Source organism: Molothrus ater, chromosome 8 (assembly GCF_012460135.2).
Source record: "Molothrus ater isolate BHLD 08-10-18 breed brown headed cowbird chromosome 8, BPBGC_Mater_1.1, whole genome shotgun sequence".
NCBI classification, from domain to species: Eukaryota; Metazoa; Chordata; class Aves; order Passeriformes; family Icteridae; genus Molothrus; species Molothrus ater.
This window is the reverse complement of record NC_050485.2, coordinates 8406821-8430470: the sequence shown is the minus strand read 5'-3', so window position 1 is coordinate 8430470 and position 23650 is coordinate 8406821. Positions and strand designations below refer to the sequence as shown.

At 44.7% G+C, this 23650-nt stretch overlaps 1 protein-coding gene across 1 annotated transcript in view; it reads right to left on the bottom strand.

The window, feature by feature from the left end:
* Positions 1 to 23650, bottom strand: part of TLL2 (tolloid like 2) — an 82679-nt gene that overhangs the window by 17106 nt on the left and 41923 nt on the right. Inside the window, exons 3-11 of the mRNA XM_036386211.1 lie at positions 19532 to 19603; positions 16892 to 17062; positions 15970 to 16087; positions 15381 to 15559; positions 14985 to 15090; positions 9971 to 10095; positions 6070 to 6185; positions 4043 to 4145; positions 1121 to 1237 (exon numbers count right to left, since the gene is read on the bottom strand). Coding sequence (XP_036242104.1) covers positions 1121 to 1237; positions 4043 to 4145; positions 6070 to 6185; positions 9971 to 10095; positions 14985 to 15090; positions 15381 to 15559; positions 15970 to 16087; positions 16892 to 17062; positions 19532 to 19603 — 1107 coding nt within the window. The remainder of the gene's footprint in view (positions 1 to 1120; positions 1238 to 4042; positions 4146 to 6069; positions 6186 to 9970; positions 10096 to 14984; positions 15091 to 15380; positions 15560 to 15969; positions 16088 to 16891; positions 17063 to 19531; positions 19604 to 23650) is intronic.

Sequence of the window (23650 nt, the reverse complement as noted above, 5' to 3'; positions counted from 1 at the left end):
AGCAATATGAAGGATGATGCCATACACATTAATTTGATCACTTCCAATTCCAACAAACTACCATAAAAGGGGGGTTACAAACCACATGCTCCAGGCAACAGCTGCTTTTCAGGAGAGATGTTTAAAAAAACCCAACATCAGGCAAGCTAGTTCTGTCTCTGGGGCAACAATTCCTGCAGAAACCAGATATTTCTCCTGTGAAACAGATTTGTTAGCCCCAAACTGCTGTGAAATCCTCATATGCTTTATTTGCACTTCCCCAACAGTCCCATGTTTGCTTCGCTTCCCTCTGTTAGCATCATTATTCATGAGTTTATGGGACACTTGGGCACTGGGCTTCCAGCATTATGCTTGCTCCTGTGGCTGAAGAAAGAAGATGATGCAATGTCGGTATCAATACAGTCAACCTCAACACTGTTGACAACATTGGTATTTCTAAAAAAAATGCCTGCTGCCCAGAAAACAATGAGGGCTTTGAATACATTTTACAATCTTTACTGCAAAAAAACCCAAGCATATATGGAAAAGGGAAGTTACTGGTTTTTAATGACTGTGGTAGTATTGTTCCTCCACTGAGGTGGTTTCATCATCTCAGTGCTATGCAAGTTTCTAAAATACCTGACCTGTAGAAGATCTGACATTCTAATTTCCAATTTTCTGGAAGTAAAACATACAAAGGAGAAACAAAAGAAAAAGACTAACCTTTGAATTTGAGAAAAAAACCCACAACCAAACAAACAAACCCACCCCAAGACAATCTATATTAAGTGATATAAAATGTATGATCCCAAACAGAACTTTGCCTGTTCAAATACTGAAATAAACTCTTGCTCCATACACTGCTGCTTGCAGGGCTGGTTAGACCAAACAGAACCTGGCCTAAGTAGGGAAGCTATTGCTCTGTGTTCCCATCTTGTTGTGCACCTCAAAATGTGATAATATAGTTGGAAAATTCATGCCTTGTCTACTGAAACAAGCCACAAAATCTGGCAATTCCCATAAAAACAAAGGCATAGTGTATCTAACCACACAGTGCAGCAGAACTTCTGCTGATCCCATAAAGCCCTCCATCCTGTTCCATCTGCTCCCCATGATGCAGACTTCTGGCTAAGGGTTGTACCTTCATAGAGCGCAAAGAAGCCTTTGCCCAGGATGTTACTGCTGCTCCGGAACTCGATCCACAGCCTGCTGTCCGTGGAGATCACTGGTTCAGGAATCTTGTCACCACAAAACCTACCTAGAAGGCAAGAAAGCAACAATAAAGATCTCTACAATATCCTGAGGGACAGCACAGCATAATGGGCACCTGTGACTCTGGAAAGCAAAGAGTCTTTGGTAAAGGAGTGTGCTTGTGTAAACACCTTTCACTCCCATCAGTTGTGCTTTTGAAAAAGTTTCTGTGTCGCCTCCCTCATTAATTCATATTCTTTTTCATTATTAAGTGAATTAAAGTTCTCTTCAGCTGGGAGTAGAATCCAGTTACAGATGAAGCCTCTGTTGCCCTGGTAAATTCAAAAGGGCTCTTGTCTTGATCACGTAATTCAGCAAATGCACTACCATGGTGGGGAAGTATCCCCCTGTCCTTCTAGAGATGTGGCATTAGGGAATGGCCTTTCCACCTGCTAAGTCTTGAAAACTCTTTCAGCACTTTGCACCCAGGAGCAAGTACTCCAAGTCAAACCAAGGGCAGGACATGGCCATGCTAATGAGAAAAAAATCACTTCTCTCATTCTCTGTTCAACAAATCCCAGTTAAGCTTCAGCAGTCATTTAATTTCTTTCAAGAGAAAGAGACCAGGAGCCATTTTGCTCCATGAGTGCACTAGCTTTGAGCTCTCTGGCATGTACCAGCACTGGTAAATTCCCAAATTTTGCCGCCAGTAGGAATGAATCCTGAAACAGAACAGCTGCAGATGGCATCTGCAGCTTGGACAACCTCAATAACCCCAATTTGGTGCTCCTATTTTGAAGCCAGAAGCTCCTGACAGAAACAGAGCAAGCACCAAGTGTGCGCTGATAGGCAGGGATGTGCACTTGGGTCAGGAGCTTCCACAGAGCAAACATGGTTTTTCACTTCAGCTCACACCAGCAGGGCTATACACTGAATTCAACATGGTCTTGGCACCCTGTCCAGATGAATGCCAGTTGGAATCTGATAGAGGCAAAGAGCACTTCTTGAGTTGAATTCAGTCAGGACAGCAGTGATAGGGATCCTGGCCTTCCAACACCAGGCAAAGGCATCTTTGAACAACTTCCTGTGGGTATAAACCTGGTTAATGCCTTACCTTCAAGACAACATGGTATTTCCCATTAACTGGCTGGGAATGGCAGTTTCACAACCAGCTTTTTTTCCTTGCAGAGTCACCCATCCAAATATTATCTTGGACCCAGCTTCACTCAGCTACTATTGTACCCCTAACCTGCCCAGTGCTGTTGGAGCAGTGGGACAGCCCTGCAGCATATCAACAGCATTCCCCATCTCCACTCCCAAAGGGGACGTTAAAAACAGCATCAGCACTGCAAAGCTTCTTCCTCTAGGGTCACTGAGCAACTTCCTCCTGGCTTTAGGCTTGGAGTTTAACAAGGGCGTCAAGAAGAGGAAACACAGATGAGGAACGAGAATGAGCAAGTTCCTAAGAGTGTGATAAAGGGCCCATTCATAAAAAGTTATACACCACTTAAAGGCTGGGTTTTCACACACTTCCTTGGGAAAATATGCAGCACACATGTATTTTTTCTCTCCACAAGAAGCCCATGCTTTCACAATTCACAGTAATCCCCCTCCTCACCCCCTGCTGAATTGCCGTCTGTCTGCCTCTCTGACCTAATTTCATGGGCTCAGCCCCATGCAGGAACCACAGGCCACTCATGCAGCGTCTCCTTCCAGATGGAAACACTCCCAAGTCCACCTGCACTAGAGGACAGGGAGGTGCTTGGCTTCTGAAGTACCTTTAAATTACTCAGCAGGAAAAAAAAAAATAGCAAGGAGCTAAATTGCAGCTGCTGGAGCAATGTTACCTGACACACATGCAGCAGAGAACAGCAGTATATGCTGCCAACCCCAAAATAGGCAGTAAAGAGTAAAACCAGCTGCCAACTGCCCTGAAAGGGAGGCCCACTGAAACCTGGGAAGCAGCATGGCTTCAGCCTCAGCACCTCACCTGGTACTAGGACTAGGATGTCCAGTGGGGCCAAGGAGAGCACCCAAAACTCCCTAAACCCTCTGACCCGATGCTCACTAGCCCAAGTCCTGTGCTGCAGCATGGGGTGCAGCACCTCTAACAGAGCTGGGGATGATGCCCAACCCGATTGCTTCTTTCCTTTCAGGCAGAAGAGGCTGTTGCAGTGTCACATTTTACATGTTTGGGACACCAAGCTTAGGGGATGAGGTCAGGATCAGAGGCAGAGGCAAAGCAGGTGGGACTCTTGAACCATTCAAGGTGACAGAAGACTTGCAGTTATGATAGCAGGAGGCAGAGAAACAGGGAGGACACAGAGCAGCTGCACTTTGTAGAGATCTCCGGGAACAGAAGGAGAGCGGAGTCCTTGCACAATTTGACATGGCATGGTCTAGCAAGTTCTCTGCTAGGACTACAGAGGCTCCAAGTACAAATACTGTGTATTTGTAAACACAGATTCATGAGAAATAATGGCAGGAGCTCAGGTCAGGAACTGTGCAGCTGCTTCATTCTCACTGCCTGACAGTTCTTCCCTGGACTTAGGAAAGAGCAATCACAAAACTCCAGAGACTACATTTTTAGTCCCAGCCAGGGCCCTGGCTCACTTCCCTCCCTGCCTCATTTCTCAAGCTGGAAAAGGAAGGAATAAAGCCTTTGTGACCACAGGGCTTGAAGCATGGGTCACTGGGAGTGAATAAAGCACACTGACATCTCTGGATGGAGACACTAAGGGATGGCCAGTGCACAAGCAGGACCTAGGATCCTTCCAAGTAAAGGAAAGTTTGTTTCTGTTAGTTTTCCCCATCCACTCTCCAAAGCATCAAGTAGTACACAAAATGCAATTAAAATGAGATAGCTACTCACCCAGTAACGGAGCCTTCCTCCAGTAGCCATCACGCACCTCCACATAATCATACCAGCAAAGGCGACTTTTAAATAAGTCCATTGATGTGAAATTTAACATAATCTGAAAGGAGAGAGTGCACATTTCTCTTTGGGGATGGAGTTCCTTTAAAGAGAAGACTCTACAGTTTGTTTTATGTTTTATTTTCACTACAGCGCTGCCTAAGTGAGTATGCAAGGCAAAGACAGCTGGGCTGTTTGCAGGATTTGTACACCACCTTTTCTCAAAAATGAAAGGCTTCTCAAGGTGTTTTAATGAAATCATGATAGTATATAACAGCAGAGAGCCCTTTACTATCAATTCTGTAATTCAAATTCAATACTTCTCAGTTACTAAAATGTTACTTTAAAAAAGGCCCAGTTCAGATTTTTAAAATTAAACCCTTTGGTTTTGAGTAATGTGAAAATCATAGAGAAAGACGTTGTCACAAACCACACATATTTAGGGTCTATACCTGAATATAAATGATATGAGTAAGAAATGTTGAATTTTGCTAATTAGGTTCCACATTCTGACCATCAAACTCACATCATCACTGTGATGCAATTGCATTCAGTAGCTTTAACAAACAGAACTTGGCATTAAAATGTTATTTTCATTTCCTTCCTCTCTAAGATGGATCACTGGTCTAGGTCTGGGAGGTCACCTACGGAGGTCACCATTGGCATGTACTTGTATTTTTTTTCTGGCAAGATTTGACCCATGTAATTAATTTACATCCAGAATCTGAACATAGTCACAGAAATGTCTTTATGTTAAAATGGATTTCTCCCCCAAAGTACTGGTTGGGTGTGCAGAGTGCAGTTGTAATGATGTCACTCACTTTTTTTGCACAGTTTTGCATTATTCTGCCTTTAGACAGCAAAAGGAGATTAATCTGTTTCTATGCAGATGAATGCTATAAGCCCAGTATCTGTTCTGAGCTAACACCTCAGAGCAACAATTTGCACCAACCACTGCATTGAATTAAACAGGTAAATTGAAGCATTTAATCTGAAATCAATTCTTTATTTCCTTTTTCAACACTAGTGGTTCAGCATTAATTAGATGCTGGGTCCTTCCTGACACAGCTCTGAAGAGGCTGAGAAGCAAAGGGAGAGTTTATAGTAGATTGACACCAGGAAACTCTCAGTGCTATGGTTGTCAAACCTGGACAGCTCTTGGCCCTCCTGCCCCAGCGATGCTCTCCATGCAGCTGGTGGCAGGAGCTCAGCATGGCATGGGACTGGGCTTGCAGGTGACAGAAACAGGTCCCGGAGCCCGGCAGCTGCTGCAAAACAAACGAGCTCTGCGCTTCTCGGTCCGAGCGTGAGCCTTAAGCGTGTCTGGAGGGTGATCCTCAGCAAAGTCACTCTGCCAAGGAGGGGGCTGCTCATTCCTGCAGCCCGGCATGGCGTGACAGGCCTGAAGGGCTGGTGTTGCTGGATTAAGGAAAGATTTCATTTCTACAGGAAGATCAATAAAACAAAAGGAGCTGGGAGGAAGGTGGGTAGGGTGGGTGATTGATGTGCAGCAGGGCTTGGCATTTCCAGGCGGGAAGTGGAAGTGCCCTGACAGGGACATTATGCCTGCATGACAGGGGCAGGCCACGAATGTCACTCACAGCTCCTCAGCTCCCTTCAGGACCCTAGACTGCAGCACATTTTATCTAACTCATCTGACTGGCTTTGGAATGTGTGCTTGCCAAATCTAACAGGTGGCAGGAAATGTCCATGCAGGGTTTAGTCTCAAACTGAGAGGGAGGATCAGAGATCAACACACAGCCCAGATATGTGAGGGGCTCTGCTCCAGCATCACCACTTCTCTCCTCAAAATCACGTATTCCTGACTTCAGCTCTCTCCTGAGTGGTGCTCAGGAGCCTTTCTAGGCTCCATTCCTGCACGCCAGGCATGCAGAGATCTTCTGGCAGGTTCTAACACTGTCATCACAGGCAAAACCTCACAAGAGGGAAGTGCAGAGTATACCTTGTGCTGCTGTGGCACCTACCTTCTCCCCTGGGGTCACCGAGATCCTCCAGACACAGTGGGAATAGGAGGGGTAGCCATTTGGAAAGCCAGGGGCTGAGAAATTACCTGTTGAATCTTGCAAGGTCTCTCCACAAGCTGCAGGAGAGGGGAAAAAAAACCTATCAAAAAGGAGTGACTCTGAAAGACATCAGGATCTACCAAACTGACTGCTCATGGCTGCTGTGTGCAGGCTGGTGGCTGGCAGTCCAACAGGGCTTATTCATGGTACTGGCCAGAGGTCACTGACCACCTGAAGCCTTGCCAAAGGGCTGATGTGAAATTTGTCAGAATTTCTGGGATAGAAGATGATCACTGCCAGGACATATGAAACAGCTACTAAAGAAGAACCCTTCTTCCTTCATCATCCTTCCACATGCCAGCACTTTCAGGTTTCAGTTGAGGAATCTCATTCACTAATCAAATGCAAAGTATTAACCCCATCCCACTTCACAACCCCATACTGCTGCCAGCAAATCTGTTTTCACTTCATTATAAGCTGCTCAATGAAGTTCTCCTTAGTTACCATTGTTAATTTTCTTTTTTGGGCTTAAAACATCCTACACAAAAGCAGGGCAAGTCCCATCACCCTCATGTTTCAGCTGTCCAGCACCTTCCTGACCACCACACTGCACAGGACAAAATATGAGCACAGCAGTCCATTGCTCTTCAACTTCCTGTTTTGTGGCCTGCTGCAGTTGATGAAATGTAGATCCCAGAGTGACTTTTGGGAAGCAAAGAATATGCACATGCATATGATCCTTTAGGGAACTGCAGCTTCCAACATCTGGAAAAGCTGTGACTACTGTAGTTCTGTTCTCTGAGACAGGATGGCTGAGCTGGAACAAGGACCATCCACACCTGCAGAGCACCTGACTGGCTGGGTGGGAGGACCACAAATATCAAGGCTCCCATTCCCTTGACAGTGCCCACCAGACACATCCAAATGCCAATTGCAAGGAGCAGGGACCTTGGCTTGCCTGCTTCCCAGTTGTTTTTCCGGTTTCACAACCAAGCGATATAAAGCTCCACTGGACCTGGAACTCTGTTTCCTCAGAGATGGCAAGGCAGCCCCCAAAAATCCTTGACTGAGCAGCAGTGCTTTGAAAGATCCACAAGGCCTTCCCTTTCTCATAGAAATGCCAGGGGTTGGTCCTCTGCTTGATGCTATCACAGGGTAATTTTGCAGCCAAGATTACATTTAGATGGGTGGGTGTGCAGTTGAAGGTGAAACGAGACAGGTTCCATTGAAAAAAGTGTAATATGTTCAAGCAGGGGAGAAGGAGTCACCTAATCTGCAATTTCCTAATTTCCCTAAGGAAGTTTGATCCACAGCATGGCAGATCAGACTAGATGAAGAAGTGTGGGGACACAGAAAGGAGCTTTTTAATATTTTTTTAATAAATAGGGGATTCCAATCCACAACTCACCAGGATAAATAAATGGTCTTTTTTCCTGCTCAAAAATCTATTTAAACAAACATGAAATTATAAAGGCAGCTCAAAATCAGAGGAAACCTGCACAACATGAGCATACTGATAGGAGATTATTACCCTCAGATGAGAAATAGTGAAGGTTTCCAACAGGCCAGACTTAATTCTCCCAGAATGCAATTACACAATGACTGGCAAGACCCTGTAATTATGAACAGGTACTATTGTGTCTACTTGCAAAGACTACTTTGCCGAAATATGAAAACAGACCTATCTAACTCTCTGACTCCCCAGACCCTGTGCCAGGCTGGCCTTGCAGCATGGAGCAAAGTGCAGAGCAGTGCAGAGCAGTTGCAGAGCAGGGGAAGTACAGCAGTGAGCAATGCATCTTTGTGGGGAGAGCCCAATCTCTTGCAGAGCACCCTAAAAAGCAATATGACTGTTCTCCACTTAGTAGCAAAGAAGACAAGAAGTCCAAGAAAGCAACTTTTCGGTACGTCTGGGATCCGAGAAACTGAGCAGGTAGAAAGGAACAGAGGTGAAAAGCAAAGAAGTAAGATGAATGCTTCAGAACTCATTTGTAAATGAAGCAGTTGGGTCACAGGCACTTATAGCTCATCAGCTGGTTATTGGTACACTGTATCCTTTTGAAAATGCCCAGAGAAATGGAGAAAATTATATAATGCAGGACCATTCTCAATTTACTGTTTAACCATTCCTGCGCAATTAGCACAGCTACACAAGCCTTTTTCCTTTAGCACAGCATAAGACAGAAGGATGAGCTGTTTTAAAGCTTTTATAGTCACTGTAGTCATCAAATCCTCAACTGTGCAGCCATAGCAAATCTAGCATTAACTACTCTATAGCAGACTGCAACTTGCCTTCCAGAAATTCCTTCAGCGAATTTCATTTCATTTCACCTGGCTTGGCACTAACTTTAACTCAGCAGGTATAAGCTTTGAGGAATTAAGAGCAATTTAGACCAGCAGGGTTTTAGAAATGGACAAGCTAAGCAAGCCCTAACTGTAGCAAGCACATGAGGTCCAGTCTAATGAGCTGGAGAGCCCTGTTTCTCACAAGAGACATAGCAGTTGTTCTGGCTGATTCCAGTGCATGCCTGTAACTCATCCTCCACCATACTAGCACTTTTTTTGGGAGATATTATTAGGTATTCTCAGATGGAGACTCTCTTTGTAAAAGGGAAGCCATCTGCCACTCAACTTCTGAATTATGTTGCAGAATTTTATCCTAAAATCCTCAGCTTGCCTGCCGAACAAAGTGTCTTCATCCTAAAGTCTCATTCAGACCCTGCTTGAACACACAGATGAAGTCCTTTGGTTTTGAACCCCTTTGCTTTGTATTTTGCAGAGGAAGAAAACTTTCCAAGCTACAGATTCAAATAGCAGAAGATGATGTCACTGTCATTAAATATATTGCACCTCTTCTCCTAAGATGCAACTTGTATATAAATCTTAAGAAAAGAAAAAAAGCAGAACAACAGGTACTTGAAAAAAAGAAGTTTAGTAGGCTTAAATCTCTAATTATTTTCCTGCCTAATATGTTCTGAACTGCAATAACCTCTGGTAAAGCTTTGTGAAAAAAAGAAAAAGTAGGAAAAGTTCTACTTCACAAATGGAAAACTTGAGACTCACAGAAGAGTTTGTAGCTTTTAGTTAGTACCTCAGGCCAAAGTGGCTTTTCAGCTTGCCTTGAGAAATCTAAATCTGTAATTGATTCTTCCAGCTATGGGAATGAAAAGCCTGGCTGGACTAAGTCTGACTCCAGCAAAAAACATAGCGCAAAAAAAAATGAACCCCTAAACTAATCCATGAGATAATTTTGCAAGAACAACATTTTATTCAACCAAAATCAATTTAGAGATAATGATGAGTGTAAAAAGAAAAATGTAATTATGAGGTAAAAAGAAAAAAAAAATTAATTAGAACTAACAGACCTACAAGTTACACCACCCATTATAAGATAAAAGCAGTAATCTTCAAACATATAGACCCTAAAGCCCTCAGAATTCATTCTAGACCCTTATGGACTCATACTTTCTGACCTGTAGTTGGATACAGAAAAACAGTGGATTTGCACACCAACTATCCACCACTTTCCAGGGCCTCAGTCTACCAGACATTTTTCCACCATTTTGCTAACTCCTAGTCCCCACTCTGCCCATAGCCTTGTGCATCAGTTCAATTTTCTACAAATAGAGCCTATACTGGAGCAATCTGAAGCCCTAAACCCAACAAGAATCCTGGAAAAGTACTAACAGGAGACACATCTTAGGCATGTTCACTTCTCCCCCACAGCTCCAGCCTAAAGCATTTGATAGTCTGTGTTTCCTGAGTCTCTTTCCTCAAAGGGTGCTGCTCTTGAACTCCAATGCTCTCCACATAAGCCATGTGTTTATGGTGAGCTGGCTCCACCTCCCCAGGCCATATTTACCTGGGCACTTGTACAGCTTCCTTGCCTGGGCGATGTCCCCCTGGCTCAGGCGCACACGCTGACCGATGGTCGGCCGCACCCCGTTGTCATCTCGACGGGGAAGGATGGTGTCGAGGAAAACTCCTCTGAAGGGAAGAGCAGAGACACAGAGCAGTCAAGTAGGGAAGTGACACAATGAACAGAAAGTAGAGCTGGCAGGCCTCCCACACCCATCCCCCTGACCATATATCCCATGCTAACAAGCAGTAGTGGTTCAGCTTCTAATAACTGCTAACTATCTCAAGACAGCCTTCTCACTATAGCAGACAGCTTCCAAATGTACAAGCAAGTCTGCCAAGCCAAATTCCTCTTGGATATCTCAAAATTGCTGCTGCCTCTGTTTGAGGTAGCACATTCCTTGCCATAAATCAGAAAAAGCAATGAAATATTCCTGCAGACAGTTCATGGCACATCTGGCTCAGCTGGAGCACAGATCTGGCGTTTAAGCCAAAGCAGAGGAAGGGGAGTTTTCCCAGTAGTAGATGGGATTGGGCTGGCAGTGTCTGTGGCTACCACAGACAAGAAGAAAAGATCATGTGCTCTACCTTTGTTTTGTATGAGTTTCCAAGCTAGTAACTCCACTTGTCTCTACCTCTTTTCACTTGCTACTATTTCTTCCATGTGCTTCACACTCAGGAGCTCTTTACTGCACTTCTGATCTCAGTCCAGTGAAGGATTTAAGCTCAGGCACCACTTCTATCAAAATGCAGTCCATGTAGCCAAGTAAGAGCTTGCACACAGAAAGAGACCCCAAGGGAGCATTAGGACTGTAGGGAAGGAGAGAGGGAATCAGAAACCTCAGCTCCAGGTTGGCAAAATCCAAGCTCTTGCAGCCAGGCTGTCCAGTCCAGTCAACCTTTCACTGCACCCCTGAATACCAAACAGGCTTGGGGATGCCAAGGCTAACATCGAGCGTTTCCTTCAGCATCAGCTCAGTGAGGCAGACTGCTCTTTCTGAAGGACAGGATACAACTGTCCAGAGAGCCCAATGGGAAATCAGGGCCGAAGCAATAATCTTAGTGCTGCCTAGTCCAGAGGTGGGGAGGGAAGGGGGAAATTGTTTTGTAAATATTCAAACTGAAGAAAGAAATAGAGGGAAAGGAATTTAATCTGTTTTGAAAACTGGAATCAACTGTTGCATGGGAGGTATTGGCATTTTTTCAGCAGTAGAAAAATTCCTGATCAGCACCAAAACCAATACTTAGAAGATCTGAGGTGAGTCCCTCAAATTTCAATTTATAAATTCAGTTTGTTATGCTAAATGCCAACTGCATGCCTTGGGCTGAATTTATTTAATTTATGTATTGAAAATAAATCCTCCAATTCCAGAAACACCACAAGCATAGAAACAGGTCAGTTTGCTCACAGTAAATTTTCAAGCCTCCTCAGGAGTTCACAGAAGAACTCAGCATTTGGCAGGGACATAGTTCTGTGGCCTCTGAAATGCTTTCTGCAGAACTCCAAGCTCAACCAGGGAAGAATGACAGAGTTTAATAGAAAAACCACCACTTGCACAGTTTTGATTCTTTTTCCTATTCCAGCCCTCACAACTGTGCACTCACAGCCCTCAGCTTTCTGCACGTAGTATATACCTCAGACACTACTCACACAACACAAACAACCCACACAACTTCAAATTACCCTTGCTACCTGCCAAACACATTTTCTTCTAGAAGGTTGTATTCTATGCTGAGGCAGTAAGATTTTTGGTTTTGCTTCTTCTTCCAATTGAATTTTTTCTCCTTTCATGTGAATTGCTGAACATGACTCTCAACTACAGAGCAGTAAGTACAGTTTCTCTTATTTTGCCATCAAAGGAACCAAGAACAGGAGAATCTGTCTGGCCCAAGCTACACAAGTCCCAGAAGTCTCATGCTGTCCACCCAAACCTCATCTGCTTAGAAACATTTGGAATGTAAAGTTGCACATTTGTTGAGTGCCTCTAAAAGTGCAAATACTTTAACTCAAAAGTTAATAAACAACAAACAGACATCATTAAACAGAGCAGCTCAGGAAGTCTAACACCAGAACCATGCTTGAGTAAAATATCTAAACTCCCCTCCCAGAGGTAGGAGAAGAACCCATGAATCCTGGATGCCCCATTCTCTTGCTGTCCAGGAACAGGCAGAACATGCATTAGCTGCCCAGCGCAGTGTAAGCCAAGCAAACACCCCACCATTCCTACCAGCTAAGAACAAGAGTCTGACAAGAGACTCACACAAGTCAGTAGCATCTGCACAGCACCCTGAACATGCAAAGTGCCAGGCCAATGCTATGAAATTATCAATTGATCTCAACAGATGCTAAACATTCATGTCCCAGGAGATAGGGTAACGAATACAGGTGCCTGAGCAACACTCAAGGAAGCAGATACTCAAGGCAGGTTAAGGACGCAGCTGCAGGCAGCCACCTTATATCTCCATGTGCAGAAGAGAGACAGCATGACTCTTCATGCAGTAAAACCTGTGGAGGATCCATGTATGGCTTGTGCAGGATTAGGACAGTGCATTGCAAACACATGATGTGCCTCCTGGGCATGGAGGCAGGGCTACTTACACCCTCATTTGAACATGAGCTTTGCAGAGGTCATGTTTTGTAACTCCAGACTCTGCCGTCATGTCTACTAGCAAGCCACTTACTGAATGAAGGTAACCAGCTATCTGCTTAGGGCTTTGTAAAGATTTAAACTTTCTTCTTGCTAAGTTGTCATTTATAGGTCTTGACAGCTATAAAAGAATTGTTTCATGATACAGCAACATTCAGTTTAGATTGCCGCCATGTTGTAAGGAATGCACCAGGAAATAAAAGCCTGCAGCCACACTCTGCACTACAGGCAAATTTCTGACCTAGATGAGAACAGAAGTTCCAATGGTAAAAACTTGTTCCTGATGTCATTACAGCCTCTCGTGCCATACTCCTATTTCTATTAGCCACAGACAAAAATGAGAGGCATATTTTGCTATGAAATGCAAAGGGGCGACTCTACACCAATCCTCAAAAGTATCACTGGAAACTGCTAGGACTCATCAAATCTCAGAAAGGCTATACCTTTCTGTCCCAGGTAAAAAGTTTAGAATAAAAAGAGCCCAGATTTATAGCAGCATTTGACCATGGCAAGCACCATATGATTTACTATCATCAATATTGACTGTTAAAAGCTAAAAACAAGGTTATACTAAGTGCCAAGTAAGAATTGCTATAAGAGAGTAAGTCACAGACATGACTGTGTCCTTCCCCTGCTCATTCACACATCCCATCTCCACGGTCAGGTGCTCACACCATCTTATGTCGACTTTTGGTGTCTGCTACTGCATTAACACACTCAATGCAGCCCTTTCCTTGCAGGCCCAAGCAGGAACTCTCTCCCTTTCCTAGCCACTGATCATAATGAAACCTGCTGGAACTTAAAATCTTCATGGACTCTGTGCTTGTGTCAGTTTGGGTTGCAATTGGCCAGCAAACCTCAGTGAGGTGGGAAGGTCAGAGGCATACATCCACCAGTCTCTCTGGCTGGTCAATGCATTGCTCCCTTAGGGGAGCAGATGTCAAGACAGGTCTTGGCAAAGTAAAAGCCAATTCCAGCCCTGCTTATTTGTGCTGAGAGCACAATCAGCCTACCAGGGCACTTAGTGCTCAGTTCAATTACTGCACAAAGACTGCAACTGGGGTAAGGGTGGGTCACAGAGACAAAGAGCTTAAAGAAAACAGACTTAAAAATCCTATCAAGCACCAATTTAAATCTAGCAGGACTCTTGCCATTTTTATCCATTTTGGGCCAGCAGTGCTCTGAAGGACCCCAGTTTTCAAGAGACACAGACTCAAAGGCATCCACAATATAAATGGCAGTAATAACTTAATCCTGCTTTTGTGCAAGACAATTCAAACCATTAAGAGTTTAGCAAATGCTAGGAGGGTCCAGCAGATGCTTCAAGGGAAGAAAAATTGTTTACTTTGGATATCTAATGCAAAGAAATCAGCGAAGTCTGCAAAACATCCCTGCCCAGGCACCATCTCCTCCTGCCACAACAAGCAGCATTTCAGCAATTTTCCACTGGTTGGTGTGAAGTTGTCAAAAGAAAAGCACAAAACAACAGGCTTGGCCCTTCAATACAACAGGGGAGTAAGAAAATGTAAAACTCACAAAGACATCTTTAATTTTTGCAACAAAAATTTTCCAAGAGTGTGAATACTTCCACTGTACCTTCCAACCCCTTAATTCACAGTATGTAGTGACAGAAAGCTCTTGGGAAGGAGCAATAGTAGAATTCATGGAAGAAAACTTCTAACAATGCAGCAAAATGAATCTGGTCATCCAGTAACTCTCATTCCAAACACAGGACATAACTGTGTTTATATCACCTCTCTACGCAGTGGAGCAGTCTGATCAGAAAATGGGCTCCATCTGGAGGCATGAGATGGGAGTCAAGGACAAACAGCCTGTGCAGAAACTGGCATTAGTTGGGAAAGGACTGATAACTCCTCCATGGAAAAAACCCAGTCACACAGAATCACACAGCTGCAGAGGCCATGAGTGAAAGCTCATGCATAAATGGGTAAAAAAACCACCCAAGCAATTAAAGATCATGATCTAGAGTTCAACTTTCCCTCAGCACAACCACTAGAGACTCTGATGGCTGTATTGTGACTCCAAAGATTCAAAGCTTGTTCTAGTATTACCCAATGCGCACATGGGCAGATAAGCACACAGATACACATGTGCTGCCTGGGAAGGCTGCAAAGAATGTCAGCAAGGCTTTGGAAACTCTGAGATTACCAGGATTATTACTGAGTAAATACAGTGGGAAAGGGGAAAACAGGAGTCCACCATACTACACCAAGCTTCCTTCTTCAAATATTTTTTGAGCCTTGCAATGCAGCAATAAATCAGAGGTCTCCTTCTAGGCTCTATATATCCCACAGAGTCAACCACAACTACCAAAAATGGTCCTAAGGACACGTAACCTTGAATTATCACCTGGAGAACGTGTTCCTAGCATAGTGCATGATGCTGTCAAAGTCATAAGTCTCTCCAAGTGAGTTCACTTCCCCAGCTTCCATCTTTAAAAAGTTGTACTCCTGACCTGTGATGACAAACAAAAAGGAAAAGAAACAAGCCAGTCTTAGAGAATAAAAAAAAAAAAAAGACTTTTACCTGGGGAAGCCTAGAATGAAATGGATATGCTCCTCTGTTTCAACAATTCCAGCTGGACATCCAAAATTTCTATTCATATAGCTGTTTTGACCCTTACCCTACAGCAATATTTCTTGTTCTCTATCCCAACCCTCAGACCACCAGCATTTTCCACAAGTGTAGCAAGAAAGATTTCTACCCAGCCAAAAGTCAGGTGAATAACCTGAAGCGTGATTTTACCTTGCTGTATGTTCTCTCTGATGATAGTGACATGCTGGTCCCTGTCAGGCCGTGTGTGCTCATGCCAGAAACCCACCACATGACCCAGCTCATGAGCCACAATACCAAACTTGTCACAGTTCTTTCCAATGGAGATTGCCTGAGGGCCCCCTCCTCGGCGACCCACGTAGGAACAACACCTGGAAAAGAAAACCCACAAAATGCAGCACATCAGTGACTTGAGGAACTCTAAAACACAGGAACAGAGCATGGCATCTGGCAGGGTTCAGGACAGGCCAGCAGTTGCATACACTATATGTACTTACAAAGAAAACAAGCACAAAGAAAACAAAGAAAAATGTGTGTATCTATAAACAAGCACATGTACACTTAAGTGTTATCTCAGGAAAAAAGAATCCAGAAAGGATTAGCACCTTCTGAGCAAATACCAAACTATCCTAGCAGTCCTCACTGAAAGTGACCAGCTGCATCTCTGTGACAGATTCTCCAAGCTAGCCATTGGTGAGTTCTGGGCTAGACTTACAAAGCCAGGTGTGACTGAAAGCGCTGTTTGCAATAGAGCGCTGCAGGGAATGTGTGCGTCACTTACCCACATGTTCTGTATGTGAACACAATGAAGCTCTCTTCATCAGTTCTCTCCACAAAGGTCACACAAGTGTGCTTCTCCCAGTGCCTCATTGCTTGCTTAAAGATAGCTCTTTGGGTTCCTGGAAAGGAAACCAAGAGTAGCAAACAGTGAAGGCCTGGCTTTCAGGAAAATCTCTAATGGATTTCATCAGATTTCATCTGGATATGGGAACAGTTAACCTTTCAAACAGCCAACCTTATACTGTAGACACCTCTTGGACTCTAGGGCCCACTTCCAGCTATATCATTACCTTTCTGTATCATCTTTTCTCTCCTTGTATCTGATGAATTTACTGCTCTAATTAAATAGGTAGAAAACTTTACAGATTAAGTACATCAATATTTGCGAATATAAAACACGTCACCTTTCTAGGTACAGGCCATTCTGGCAGAGCTGCCAGGTGGTCTGATCTGAACACCAGCTACTAAGTGATGTGCCAAATTTGCTCTCACGACATGAATTAATGATCATGCCCATCTTTCAAGACCCAGGAATCTCATGAGTGCTACAGATGCTCCTCAAAACTAAGGCAAAGTTATTGTGAGGACCCCAGAGTACTTCTGCTCCTGCTCTTCCAACAGCAGAGAGAATTCTCTTCTGGAAAAACAGGGGGCAAGCATGGCGCACAGGTGCTGGCCTTTAAAGAAAAGTGACTCAGTCACTCAAGTACTTCTTGGACTCCAAGAGAAGAACCATCTCAGTGCACACGTCAGCTTCAGGCTTCCACAGTGCACAACTCCTCGTGCAATCATTCCCACCCTACCTCAGCAGACAGATTCCCAAGGATACCTGAGTCTGTGGGATAACCCTGCTCCAGAGATTTCCTGCACAGTTTGAGACACAAACCCCATGGCAAAGAGAAAGCAGTGTTTTCACCACTGACCAGTGAAATTTCCTCCGATCACATAGGGGATGACCCCCCCTGGCCAGATCCTCTCGGCCCTGGCCGTGGTTGCCCTGCGCACTCTGGCAGAGGGGTGTGCATCCATCCCAGGCTCATCTGTGTGCTCCTTCCTCCTCGGGCTCCCTGCAAGCGTTGTGTTCTGCCTGCCGTCTGCAAGACAGAGTGGCAACACTGTTTAAATCCTCTTTAGTTCCACCTGCAGCCCCCAGGCAATACCCTGGAGCTTCAGAAAAAGATAAAAAGAAAAAGCAAGGTGTTAAACCAAACCAGAAGTTATAACCTGATTTGCCAGTGAGCCAGTGATTTTTTTGGGACTTTGAGACTGCTAATCTATAGAAAACTGTCCCTTCTTGTTTTGGAGCCTCCATATGCACCATGCCAAAGCTGCTCTCCCATTAGGATGTCAAAGTACATCCTTCCCTGTCTCTAGCCACTCCTTCTCTGCAACAGCAACATCACAGATGGGGACACAGTACTCAAGGGGAACAGAAGGTGGAAATCAAGCTTAGATGTCACTGTACATTCTCAATCTGCCCTGACTATCCACTCATCTGCAGAGAATGGTTTATTCTATTATGAACAGCTTCACAGCAACAACTACTCGTTTGAGTTGGCCTTGGAAGAAGGTGACAGACTCCTAACTCTGAAATCTGTACTGAAAAGTATTAGTTTGGTTTCACATACGAGGTCTTGGGTGGTTTGGAAGTCTATAAAGATGGGACAGTCTCTGTTGGAGGAGGATGCTCAGGATGGGAAAAACAGAAGTGCAGATCTCCATCCATGCTGAATCTCTTCATTTTAATGAAAAGGGGCAAAAATACAAAAAGGAAAGCAGAACACATTTCTTGTTACAAAGGGTACAGGAGCCCTGTCTGTGTTGTGTTCAGCACCGGCTTTGAAACCCGCAAGAGGATTCATACTGGCTTCTAGGCAGACCCTGTCGCTTGCCCTGCATTTGTGCTGCTGCTCAGTATCTGCTCAGATACTGGTTTATGCCTACACGAGTTGCACTTTTAATGTGCTGGCACCTTTACTCCAAGCTTCCTGGTTGTTCACCCCCTAATTGAGGTGCCATGGGCAACTCAAACCCTCAAAGCAGCCTCAGTTCAGCTGAGCTTTACAAACCTCTCTGTGCAGACACCACTGCTTAGATAAGCTCCCTGTGCTGCTCAGCCAACTCATCAGCTGGACTAGGGCAAAGGAATAACAGAGTACAGGGGTTGCTATGCCTTCAGCAAGTGCTGGCCTCAAGGGTCACTCCAAGGTGAACATCTTTGTCACTCTGAGGAGTAGCACCACTGACAGTGGCTCACAGCAGACTGCTGTGAAGCCCAAGGGGATGGCAATTTGTATGTAAATCAGCAAGACTGGCTACAGCTTTGCTTTCCAAGTCAGAGACATGGGCTGCTGGGTTATTAAAAAGCACAGGTCCTGCTAAGACCTGCCTCTAGTGACCAGGGGGGCTGCTGAGAGCCTCTTCCCCTATTCATCCCTCCAGCTGAAGCACCAGTAAGCAAACCACTACTGTCAAGGCTGAGGGGATCAATACAATGGGAAGGAAATCCAGGCAGTATAAGGGAATGAAAAGAATGAACTTTAAACCCTCCCTCCTGCTTCACCAGGTCAAGCCCTTCCTGCTGAAGACCTTGCTCTGAGCTGCAGGACAAAAACTGGAATTTGCCTTTTGTTCCTCTTACTCCTAAGCACCTTCCTGCCATTTCAGAAGCTGCCCATCTCCAAGCCAGCTGCTGGATCCTGGAAGGCAGATGCTCTAAGGTTGGGGGTTCTCCCAAAAAAGGAAGAACCACCCTCCTGCCTACACCTGGTACTGCTGGTACCAGGCACCAGCACAAACATTGGCATTAAAAGGGCCACAGCTAGAAGAAGTGAGAGGGTCTCAGGATAGAAGTAGTCTTGTCTTCTATTCACAAACTGCTCCTGTGCCTGCCCAAAATCTCGGTGATTTGCACATGGTCAGCTCCTGATAGCAAACCCAAGTGAGGAGGTGTCTGCCCTGGGCTCTCTCGTGCCTGGTGCAGCAGCAGCTCCGCACAGGGGACTCTGGGTCCACACTTCTGCGCCACAACACCTCCATTCCTCGCCAGCAGCACACGCTCTTGGGCAAGTTCTCCTCACCAGTCCACAACAGCTCTTGACTGCTCCTTAGTAGGTACTTTTCTGCCTTTCACAACTGAAATTTGTTAAATTCTCCTCCCTGGAGTGGCCTGACACATTCTTCTAGCAGGGGCTGCTTGTGGGTAAGGGTGAGCTGTTGCCTCTGTATCACTGTGGTTATTTTTTCCCCTTTCATTCACTTATTAAACTGTCTTTATCTCAACCAATGGGTTTTCTCACTCTTGCTTTTCCTGCTTTCTCACCTCTCCTGCTGGAGGAGGGGAATAGTGACTGGGTGCTTGGCTTCTGGGGTCAACCCACCACATTACATAAGGCAAACCCACCCCTTCAGAGAGTTCACCAACAGCAAAGAATGCCTGGGCAGGGCTGATCTCCCAGGCATGGAGGCACACACATGTACAAATCAGTACAAAATATGTTTTTACAGAGGGTAAAAAAAGTAAATAAAAGATACCCAAAGGTCGGGGTGGGGTACCACATTACCCTTTTTAACTGCTTTGTCACTGTGATCGGTTGAAGTGGCATTTTCAGTTGACACCTCTTCTCCCAGGCCTCCTGCAAAGGAAAAAAGAGCAGAGACTCATCTCTGGTGAGCTGGCTGGCAGAGCTCTGATGTGGAAAGGACAGCAGCTATCAGTAATGCCAGTTGGGGGTCTGCTGGCCACACAAACTGTCTGCTTTCCCTGTTCAGGGAGAAGGGACTAAACCCTTGATAAAGTCAGACACTTTTCCTAGATCTGTTCCTAGCCTACGGTGACACTTTGCAACTCATTACCATACCATGCCTAAGTTTCTCCACATGCTGAATAAGCAGAAAGTCTCTTCTAGGGAAGGCTTATTTCATGGAGATTTAATGAGAGCAGGAGCTGAATGAGCTGATCTCTGCAGAGGTATTGCAAGAGCAAGTTTCTGTAGTCTTGGTGGCAAGATAAAGCACGAAAAGCATGGTGAACCACCACATGCAGAAAAAAATACACTGCTCATCATACAGCACTGCTGGATGCAGTGTGGACACTTCCAAGAGGGATGTCTCACTTCCAGGACAGCTGGACACCTTCCAGTCACTGAAGCAGTCTTGCTTTGCCAGCTGGAAAACTCTCCTTTGCTCTGGAGCTGGCTTCTAGCAAATCCTTCTCCAGCCTGTCCAACAGGGCAAGGACATCTCTGGCAACTTGGAGAAGGACTGAGAGGATGGTAACAAATCTCCAACATTACACTACTGTAACTGAGTAGGAAGATTATCAGGAAGTATGAGTATCAGGAAGATTATGATGAAAGATAGTTACAAAACAATTCAGAAGAAAATAAAATACCCAGACTTCCAGCTGGCTATAGGTTAGAGCTTCCTGGTCCAAGAGACACAGTAAATCAGGGGTTTGTCTCCCAAAGGAAGTGCCATAGTTTAACAGAGCTTGGCTGGACAAAAGCCATTAGATGTGTGAACAGGAACAAGTCTGATTCAACAAGATGGATTGCTCTGAACTCTATCACTCTTTTCCAGCTTCAATGTCCCATCCCAAGATGTCCCTTTGTTTTCTTTCATGCCCAGTCCTCCTCACTTCCTTAAGCCCAAGCTCAACAAAAGTTCCTCTCCTCAGTTTTACATCCCCAGGACTTCTCCCACCCCCACCCCTGCAAAGTATGCTATTCTTCACACAATATCTCATTCCATTTAAAGGAAACCCCAACTAGCCATTCATCACCAGAATTATTAAGGCACGCAGTCTTTGCTGAGGCAAAGGATAATTTTGTATTTCTAAATAAATGCAGCTTGCTTCCAGTCACAAACAGATTGCTTCTTAATTGAACTTAGGAGGTGAATTATATGGTGAATTAGGGAAAAAGAACAACTCTGTATTTAGTGAATTGTTCTCCTAAGAGGGAGCTGCATGGGATTGAATTGCAAATGATGGCACCAACCCCTGGAGCCGGCCCCTCTGCTCTGCCCAAGCCGCTGACCTCTGCCACGCCGGTGCCGTTGGAGCACACGGCTTTTCCGAGCTCTGAGCACATTCTTTCCCAGAGATCAGCACAGGCCTTGGTTTCTTATGCAAAAAGGGGCTTTGAATAAACTAGTGTGACTAATGAAATCTACAACATCTTTGCATATTTTGTCTTATAGTAGCCCGTGAAAAGGGAGAGCACTACACAAAGGCCAGATATGGGGGTGCACATATACCAGATATTTTCAAACTCTAATCTCACTCATACAGACAGGGAGCACCCACAGCCTTGTGTCACACAAGGGTGTTTGGAAACAAACGTGAACATTTTAGAAGACCCTTTTCTGATTCACTTGAGTTTTTAGACATTTCTTATCATCATGATGCCTAAAGATATCCCAAAAATTAAAGTCACTGGACAGACATTTAGTCCTTTTCTGATTCTTTCCAAGAGAGGGATCCCAGAAGAAGAGATTGGCCATTAACAATAAATAAGGAAGCCAAGAAATGTACCTTGTATCTGGAAGCAGCTGCACATAGATTGCAAATAATGTGTAGGTTCTGCTGTCCCCTCAACACATTCCTGAAGTGGTACCACTCTGTCAGACTACTCTGTCACACCCAGAAGCAGAACATATTCCAGTGTTACTGCTCCAGAGCATGAAACGCCCAGGGTATGTACTGAAGCCCATTATCATTGGAAGCACTGAGGAGAAGAAGGGAGATTTCCTGTTTGACATGGTGCTCTGTGGAAAGCCAATAAAAGCAGGATTGGTATCCCACAAAGACATGACATTGAATTTAATGGATTTCCAGCAGTTAACAAGCCCCCCAAGATCACTTTCATCCTCACTACTTTCCACCCACTGCTGTGCTAGACCAGCACCCATCATTCTTCAGCCTGAGTTTTGTATGCTTCTCCCACAGTCAGTTGAAAACACAGAATTTGTTGGGTCATGTCTCCATGCACAGAGCTGTACTAGATCTCCTAAACCCTCTTAACCTCCACATTTTTGTAATTCAATTCTTCCTAATAATTTGTCCCACTTAACAGCTGCAACCCCAGCAGGACACTGCTGGAGTCCCTGACCAGGTAACTTAGCTTCTGTGCATGACCTGGCAGAGACACAGAAGAGATTCTCTACCCAGGCTGGGGAATATTTCACTTTCTACCTACAGTGCATTTGTACAACAATTTGTTTTTCTGTTTCTCACAGACCAGCACTGCCAAGGGACCTTGGCTAACTGAAGGAAATGTCCAGTAGCTCGAAAGAACCACACATCTGAGATAAATCCACCATGTCTGCAAGCATGGCTGAAGAACAGGTGTATAAATTGTTTTCAGGAGCTGGAAGCAGCCTAAGGCGGTAAGTAAGGGTCCAGCGAAGCAGAAAGCAGCAGGCTGGGGCACTGCTGTGAAGAAAGCAGTTTCTCTCACTCTCCCAGGAGAGGAAAATGAAAATCCAATTTTGTTAAATGAAGTCCAAGTTGTTCAGCTGAAACCAAAATAAAGGACGAGATATTAAGAGAGTGCACAAAGCATGCCACCAAAGCTATACTGTTTGTAGTTCCCTTGCACCACTAGCACAGGCAAGAGATGTGCAGGCTGAAGGAGGAGCAGGAAGCAGAGTCCATTCAGAACCCTCACTTCCAGTAAGAGAGGGTGGGACTTGGAGAAGTTGCAATACATCAGACCTGAAAATGTGCCTTCTACAAGATGCAATTTAGGATTGAAGGTATTTATTGCTGTGCATGGTCTGGTTTGGCTTTTTTGCTTAAGCCCAGGTAGTCTGAATCACCAAAGAGGGGACAATCAGATCTCTGGCCAACTAAAGCTTCTGTGCTTCTTCCACCTGTTTATGGACCATGAAGGGATTCTTGTCTGAAAAAGGAAGAGGAAAGCCAGGCAAAGCAGTGAAGAAGCCTGCTGGTGAATCAGAATGCATGTAATTGGCCCAGAAATACCTACCACCCTCCTATTGGGTCCATTTAAGATCTCAAAGCTGCTTGAGGGGCCGCTGACTTCCAAAACATTTTAGCACCATCTGTCTTTCAGCTTGCATTGGAAAATGCTACTCTGAGGCAAGATGAGTTACCCAACTGAAAGCAAAGGAGAAACATCAGTCTATCCGAGTCCACCTTCATTTTCAAATGATGCCTATTCTATAATGTTCATCTAAAATAAAAATTGCAGTCTGAGAACACAGAATATTCTTACACAGGAAATTGGATGGGATGAAGCTTGCAACACCACCCTTTTTTCCAAATTGTAAAAGTTCCCATTAAAATCAAAACCTGTTTCAGAACAGGTCCAAGCCAGGATACTTTTTCCTCTCCAGACCAATGAAGAATCTTTTCATGTTCACAGAGTTTTCCTTTCCCTTTCCTGATTGCTGTCCAGACAGAGAAAGGGTTCCACAGCTGAACTTTGAAGATAGCTACCACCCATATGCTCATCACCTCTGCTGAGGACAAAGGAGTCCACAGTGAGCACTGAGGACTTTAACAGATTTTCCAATTTTTCTGATTTAGCACAGAGTAACTTGGCTGTGCACATAATTATTTGCTCTCAGGTGAATCAAATCACAGCAAGACTTTTTCTAATATATCTTACTGTGGAGAAAAGGCCATTTCAGAGCTGGGACACAACACAGTGATT